At 28.3% G+C, this 8,880-nt stretch overlaps 1 protein-coding gene across 1 annotated transcript; it reads left to right on the plus strand.

Annotated features, from left to right (window-relative positions):
* Positions 1-7,222: 7,222 nt before the first annotated feature.
* On the plus strand, positions 7,223-8,560 carry LOC126680252 (putative clathrin assembly protein At1g25240). Its single transcript, XM_050375335.2, has one exon. It carries the CDS (start codon positions 7,338-7,340, stop codon positions 8,496-8,498), a length of 1,161 nt encoding a protein of 386 aa, XP_050231292.1. The 5' UTR covers positions 7,223-7,337; the 3' UTR covers positions 8,499-8,560.
* Positions 8,561-8,880: the final 320 nt, after the last annotated feature.

The following is an 8,880-nucleotide window of genomic DNA, read 5'->3' on the forward strand; positions in this document are numbered from 1 at the left end:
GAAATTAAAAAAAAATGAACCTTTTTACTTTTTGATATTTTATTAGTTATTTATATATGAGATTTTTTAGAAAAATATCTATCAAATACATACTTATTTTCAGAAGTACCTTTTGACCAAAACTAGTTAAAATTTATAGTTTGACCAATTATTTTACAAAAATACTTTTTTCATTTCTAAAAATACGATTTCAGTTTACTAACAATTAAATATATGTTTTCACTAACATTTTATCAATAATCTACTATTGGTTTACAAGATGTATTATAAACTAAATTAGTTTAACTTTATTATTTTTATTTATAATAAAAATAAATTTTACTTAATGTACTATCTGTTTACTGAAAAATAAGTTAGTATGCTAACAGTTTAGTAAAAGATAAGTCAGACTAAAGGATAGCTTGTTTACTATCGTTTTACTAACGATTTACTATCGTTTTACTAAAAAGTAAATCAGACTTTTAAAATTCATAAATATAAAATATTGTAAAACTTACGAATATGATAAATAGAAAGTTATTCCGTCATTACTTTGGCAGCAAAATTTGAAAAAAAAAATTGAAATATAAGCAAACGTTTGGTACTTGTTTGATATGAATTGAAATTTGGGATTTCAAATTGAAATATAAACAAAGTTTTGGTACCACTCAAATTTTTAACCTACAAATCTGTTCCAGGCAACCTTAATCATAATCTGAGCTGGATCCAGCGTCATTATTGTGGTTGTCATTGCTCTTGCTGCCAACAATCTCAACACTATCAGCACCTCCTCCAGAAAATCCAACAAACTCATATCCAGCCCAACATTGCCTCCATAAACCCATCAATCGACAACCCATTGACGCCGACATCGCCAACAAACCGATGGATCGACAGCCCATCGCCGCTTCAATCGCAGCCTTACGACATATAAAGAAAAACGGAGGGAAGACCCTTTATAAACCTTTCATTCATGGTCCATCAACGCTACTCGTCGATGATAAGGATTCCGTACTTTTTAATATTTTGAACGTAAAAAGATCAAGAAAAAAACGTAAAGAAAACATGAAAGGAGATTGATATATTTATGAAGAAAGACAACGTGTCTGTATTTGTGAGAATAAATAGGTGTTTGGTGGTTCTTGATGTAATTTCCTCTTTATATATCGGTACTTGTTTAGTGCACCTCAACGGGCTCCAAAGTCCAAATCTTTCATAAGCCCAAAAAATTGTTTAAGAACCCAAATCCATGTGCTGCAGTTTTAGTTTGGGAGATTTACATATTTACCTAAAATAAAATAATATTTATAAAGTTTACCTCAACACGGAAAACTTATAAAAAATACATCACGATTCTAACCTTTTTATATTTTTACTCCCCGTGTCTAAAAGCTTATGAATTTACTCTGACATATAACACATACAATCTGACACATCTCTCCTTTTCTTTTTCTCTTTTCCTTTTCTCTCTTTCTTTATTCTCTGACACATCCTTCAACTTGCATGCACAAATTACTAAAAAAATTGACATTCTTTTTTATTTGCTCAAACGTTTAATTTTCTTCATTCTTTTGATCTTTTCATTCTTTATTCTTTAATTAATTGCAAATGTGCAGATTTCAGTTACTAATAAATTTGACCTTTTTTAATTGTCCAAATATTTAATTTTTTCATTCATATGTTTTTTATTCTTTTAAATTAATTATAAATATAATCATTTTAATTAAAATATCAAACTTTTCTATAAATTTTATAATATGTGTTACTATTTACTTAATAATTTATGTTAATTTCAGCTTGCAATTAATTAAAAAATGATTATTTTAGTTTCTGATTTAAAAATATGCAACAAAAAAAAACGATCAGTAAAAAACAATTTTTTCATAATATTATCATAAAAGCAGCAATGACATTATCATCTCGGTATCATAATATTTCTGTAAAAAATTATTTTTTGTACGTTATCATACTATTATCATTAACTTTGTCATACTATTATCATAACCTATTTTTATAAAAATTATCATTAACATTATCATAATATATTTTATCATAACAGTATCATAAAATATTATCATAATATTATCATGACGTACTTTATCATAACTATATCGTAACCTTTTATCATAACCTTATCATACTATCATAATATTATCATAATATACTTTATCATGACAGTATCATAAAATATTATCATAGCATTATCATGACGTACTTTATCATAACTATATCATAATCTTATCATACTATTATCACAACCTTATCATAAAACTTACCATACTATTATCATAACCGTATAATATTATGATACTGATATGATAATGTTATGATACAGATATGCTAACGTTAATGATACCGATATGATAATCAAGTATTTTTTTTGACAAAAAATCATTTTTCTCTACAGTGTTATGATACTGATATGATAATGTCATAGTGATACCGATATGATAATCAGACGCTGTTTTCTGCAGAAAAACATTTTTTATGCAGAAAATTGATTTTTTCATTGTAAAATCGTTTTTTATGCAAATTTTTAGATCTGAAACTGAAAAGATTAAAGAGCAATTTTTATAGATCTAAGAATTAAAATAAATCGTAATAATCACCACGATCTAAGAAAAAAGCGCAAAAATTAAATATTGAAGAACGGGCGGATTGACGGCGGCGTGATGGCGGATTGACGGCGGCGTGATGGCGGATCGACGATGGTGTCATGGCATAACAACGACGGATCGTTGAAGGACGGAGGCTGATCGATGAAGGACGGAGGCGGAGCGATAAAGAAGAAAAAAAAAACGAGGAGGAAGAAAAAAATGGAGAAGAAAAAAAATGGAGAAGAAGAAGAAGAAGAAAAGAGAAAGAGAAAAGAGAAACAAGGAGAGAGAAAAAAAGATACAGGAGTAGAGTAAAAAAAAAATACTTAGAGTAAAAAATAACAAAAATAAGTATTATTACAATAAAAAAGGATCTTAGAGTAAAAAAAATAAAAGTGCTAAAAAGATGAGGTATTTTTTCTATCTTTTCCTTATTGAGGTAAAACTCACTATTATTTTAGAAAATGGAGTGTTTTTCCTAATTTTCTCTTTTAGTTTGAAACTGTAGGATTGCTGGTGATTCGAATTTATTTAACGTCTAATACTAACAACTAACACTAATAATTAACATAATCATATTTTATCTTTCATAAAAATAAAAGGTTTAATCCATCTTCAGGTTCCTGTATTTTTCATTTTTTATTTATTTAATTTATAGTCTACTTTATTTTTTTAGTTAGATTTTATACTGTTTACTTTTATGTACTTAGTCTCCCAACAATTAAATTTCACAATAATTTAGTTCTTAATAAGTAGATCAGGGAAGAAATAAACAAAAAATGAAATTTTAAAAAAAATTAAGTAAATAATAAATTTATAAAAAAAAAATTAAACGAAAACCAAAAGTATATGGACTAAGTAAATAAAAAGTGAAAAATACATCAACTAACTATTAAAAAAAACAAAATAGACCAAGAACCAAATAAACAAAAAAAAAAATAAAAAAACTTGAGAATGAGTCATGTCCAAATAAGATATAGTTGCTTTGTTGTGTCGTTAGAAACCTCATACACAAGGGGGTGGTTGGTTTAAAAATAGGCTTAAATATATAAAACTATCAATGAATTTTGCGTGTTTTTGGTATTAACATGAACTATTAATTATAGCATATTTAAAATGAGCTTTCTAATTTGAAATTATATATATCACGTTTGTGTTTTTCATCCAAAACAATGCCGTTTTATATCCAAAACGGTGTCGTTTTACATTTAAAAGGCGCCGTTTTACATTTAAAATAGTGTCAGTGTCATTATTGCAAAATTTTAAAAGTTTATGTATTTGTATGTCAAAATTAAAATTTTTTTGTACATTTAATTTTTAAATATAAGAACAAAATTGAAATTGATGATTTTTGTTATTTTTATTTTTTTATCAAAAATTATTCAGAAATACAAATGTAATTACTCTTTTAATGAGAATCAATTATTTTTTCTCTCAATTATAGGTCGGTTTTGACCATTTTCAAACCGAATCGAATCAATCCATACATATCTCTAGAGACACTTATTATATAAAGGCTTAATATCTAAATAAATTACTACCTTTTAACCATTTTTTGATTCTACTTCGACCTTATCAATCGCCAATTTCATCCTTTTTTGTATTTTCGACTTTCAATTGTACTCTAAATTTAGCTCCAGGGATGAGACCATTCAAAAATTTAAATTTAAAAATATAATTATATTTTTTTTACTCAAGAAAATCAAATAAGTCATTAACCTTTAAAATCTAACTTAAAATCATAATTGATTTTAACCTAATCTGAAAATGCAATTAAACTTAAGAAAAATTTAAAAAATATAATTATTTTTTTAAAATGTTAATAAAAAACTAAATAAATTAAAAACTGACATTCTAACCGCTGTCCTCTCTGATCCTGCCCCCTCCGACCAACCAGATCAGATGTCGTTTGTTTTCTATGAAGAAAGACAAACCAGGTATGTCTTTCTCTTTCTCCATAAAAGACGAACCATGAATTTGTCTTTCACTGAGAAAGACGGGTCATGGAAGCCGAACTCGAAGTTTGGCTTCCATGGAGAAAGATGGATTTGTCTTCCATGGAAAAAGACATAACGATTCATCTTTCTCCATGAAAGATAATCTGGTTCTTCTTCCAAGGTCAAAGGGCGATGAAAGGGTCGAAAGAAAGCAGTGTCGGTGCCAGAAACCTTCAAATATCAAAATAAATACTAATAAATTAATATCATTAATTTATATTAAATAAAAGAATATTTATAATAATTATTATTTGAATTTATGGAGAAGAATGAATTTTTGTAATTTTTTTAACATTGGAAATTATTTAAACTATATGTTAAATATGAATAATTTATTTGAAATGTTTTCGAGTGAAAAACGGATCAATTTAATGCTTTAAAGTATAATGAAAGTAAAAAAAGAAATAAAATAAAATTGACGATTTTATAAATTCGGAATGGAATTAAAAAGACGCTAAAAGGTGGAAAGTTGTTGAAATATTAAATGTTATATAAAATCAAAATTTTAACACCGAAAAATAAGAGCAATTTACTACCACGTCTTCCGTGAACTGAGTTAATCACATTATAAAACGTCAATAGAATAACGGCATTATTGTAATTTTATTTGTTTGTTTTTACATTATTTAATAGTGATATTACAATGATACCATCATTTTAATAACGTGTTATAATGTGATTGGATCAGTATATGGATGACGTGGTAGACTAAGCCCCTTTTGGAACAGTTGTTTCTTGTATCAGTTAGCTGATAGTTGTTGGCTGGCATCTGGTGGGTAACAGACCATACGTGATTGGTGAAATTTGATGCAGTTTATATATAAAAGACTGTAAAAGACATAATTTTTATTTTTATTTATTAAATTATAAAATTATAAAATTATAAAATTATATAATATTTAATAAAAACAATAACAATTATCTTCTTATAAGAAGTAAGATTTATTTTAAGTTTAATTAGATATTTTTTAATGATTTTTTTTAAAATTATTAATAGTTGTTCTAATATTAAATAATAATAATTTTATATAATTTATAATTGATGCTAAAATACACCTAACGTTTTTAAAAAAGCTCAAATAAGCCCCTCTTTCTAACACCGTTTGAAAATCTGTTAATTCTTGTCTACCTTGAATCTGACGTGGTTTTTTGAACATGAGGCAGTTCAAATATGCCTTCAATATTTGATATGCAGTTCAAATACGCCCTTTATATATGAAAAGTTTCAAATATACCCTTCATTAATGAAAGTTTCAAATAAACCCTCCATGTATGAAAAAGTTCACATATATGAATAAGTTCAAATACACCCTTCATGTATGAATAGATTCAAATATCACCAATAAGGGTGAACAAAATTATCGATCGACCAAATTAACTGACCAAAATAATGACTTTCAGTCGGTTTGATTTATAAATTTCGGTTTATTAGTTCAGTTATAGATTTATTTTTGGTTTGTTTGAGATTCGATTATCCAAATTAACCGAATAAGCCAATCTTTTTTTTATTTTTTTGTTGTATTTCTGTCGGTTTCAAATTTCAATTATTCTATCCAAATTAAGCCTATTGAATCTTAACAAATTTGTCTCGTATCAAAAGATATTATTATCACTTAATATAGTAGATTTTAAGAAAAATGCAATCACTTTCGAGATTGTTTCAATTTTAAAGTTTAAAGTTTGAAACTTATTTCGAAAAAATATAATTTTAGAAGTTCGATCTCAAACTCGATAGAATAATTGAAACTCAAACTCGATTCGATTTGATTATCTGTATAAGTATTTAAAAATTAAATTTTATGAAAAAAATAAAGATTTTTCTGTGTATAATATAATAATAAAGAATATTTTTTTACTAAAACTCGACCAGGCTTGCGGGCTTATCAAGCAGAGTATTTTGATGCTCAAATTCAATTTGTACTTTTTTATACATGAAGGACATATTTGAATATTTTTATACATAAAGTGCATATATGAACCTTTTTATACATGAAGGGCATATTTTGAACATTTTTATACGTGAAGGGCATAGTTGAATATTTTTATATATGAAGGGCATACTTGAACTATATGCTAAACAGTGAGAGCATATTTGGACCATCTCAAGTTTATTGAGCCACGTCAGATTCAACATAAGTAATAATTGACGGTTTTTAAAACGATGTTAGAAGAAGGGGTTTATTTGAGATGTTTTTTAAACGTTAAGTGTGTTTTAGCATCTTTCCAAATATAGAGGGCCAATCAGCTTTTCAGGCCAAACATGGAGAGCTCATTTGACTCTTTTCCCTTTTTAAAAAGCAAGCTAAAAGCTTTTTTTTTTTTAAACAAGCCAAAAGCTTTTTCAAAAGGGTGAAACCAACCCCATTAAGTCTAAGTCTAGATAATAATTTCTTCAAAAAATAACACCAAATGGCATGCCTTGCACGTCCTAAAGGCACAACCATAATCAAATCTGTAATTCAACAAACAGAAAATCATTTGAAAAAGTCAAATACATGCCAACTAATAAAATTTGTAATTCAAATACAAAACTTCCCCCTGTCCACAAAACAAGCATCATTAAAATCTTTTAATTAATTTAAATTTAAATTTGGCCGGTCAATAAAACACCGTTTCTTGATCATCTGTTTTTCGTTTAAAGATTCCATTAATTACCTATCACACATAAAATAACAACCCCATTACAAAAAAAAGAAAACACTAAAATAAACCAAAAACCTAATTCTTTCATTACTACTCTTTGGAATCTTGATCAAGGCCGGTAATGTATATCTGGAAGAGGGCTGCCGGAGCCCTCAAAGACCAGAAAAGCATACTGGTGGCCACCTTTTCACGGCGGACATCTTACCGGAACCCTGATCTTGAATTTGCAATCATAAAAGCTACAAATCATAATGAAAGTTACGTAGATTACAAGAATGCTCAAAGAGTATTTGCATGGATACGTACTTCTCCGGTCAGCTTGAAGCCGTTAATACGGGTTTTAACGGCGCGTGTGGAGAAGACGCAGGATTGGGTTGTTGCATTGAAGAGCTTAATGTTATTGCATGGTGTTTTCTGCTGCAAGACTCAAGCCGTATTAAGAATCGGAAGATTACCGTTTGATCTTTCAAATTTTACGGATGGACATTCGAAACCTAGCAAATTGTGGGGTTTTAATGCGTTTATTCGCGCTTATTATGCGTATTTAGATCAAAGATCTTCGCTTTTATACGAGCAGCGTCGACAAATGGTAGCGGAAGATAGTAATCCGATGGTACAAGAGCTTTTAAGGCTTGAAAACTGGCAATCTTTGCTTGATATGTTGCTTCAGATTAAGCCATTGGCGAATAACATGCGAGAAAGCTTGATTCTTGAAGCGATGGATTGTGTTATTATTGAAATATTTGATGTTTATAGCAGAATTTGTAATGGGGTTGCTAGGGTTTTAATTGGAATTTATTCAGCTGGAAAATTTGAAGCTACCTTGGCGCTTAAGGTACTTCAAAAGGCGATAATTCAAGGCGAAGATCTTGCTTCATTTTTTGAGTTCTGTAGGGAATTCGGTGTTTTTAATGCAATGGAAGTACCTAAAGTCACAAAAATTCCTGAAGAAGATCTCAAAGACCTCGAACGTATCATCAATGGCGTTTCCGAAAGAAACGATAATGACGACGATGATAATAATCATAGGAACGGTGATAACAAAATTGTTGAAATTGACAAAGAGATAGATGAAATCGACAAATTGAAGACGGTAATTACGGACAAATGGGAGGTATTTGATGAAGAAATGAAGTTCGTTAACCAAGGGACCATTGTTGCTTTAGGGAAAGAAAATCCTTTTGAGATCACTCATTCTTCAAAATATTTACCACTCATTCCTGTTGAGGAGCCTGTTAATTATAAACAACAAGAAATTCCAGATTTTATTAGTTTCTATTAGTTGCCATATGTTTATCAGTTTGTCTCTTTGTCCAGCTGAATCAATGGATAACATTTTTGTTACTTTATTTTTATCATTTCGTTATGGCAAACATGATATATGAAAGTTCTAGTCCTTTAAAAACATGAAAAATCCTTATATGAACGAGAAATTCTTAGGTAGGTTCAGTTCACCACGTCATCCGTGGACTAAACCTATCACATGATGACACATCATTTAAATGATGGCAATTTTATAAATTCTACATGAATTTATTTGCTAAAAGTTAGTGATCTATCTATATTTTTTACCTTAAATATTGTTGTAGCTTTTTTTTTTTATGAATAAATATTGTTGTAGCTAATGTAGAGGTAAGAGGAGCCCAAACAAAAAGTGCTGCCAA

The sequence above is a fragment of the Mercurialis annua genome, linkage group LG5 (genome assembly GCF_937616625.2).
Source record: "Mercurialis annua linkage group LG5, ddMerAnnu1.2, whole genome shotgun sequence".
NCBI classification, from domain to species: domain Eukaryota; kingdom Viridiplantae; phylum Streptophyta; class Magnoliopsida; order Malpighiales; family Euphorbiaceae; genus Mercurialis; species Mercurialis annua.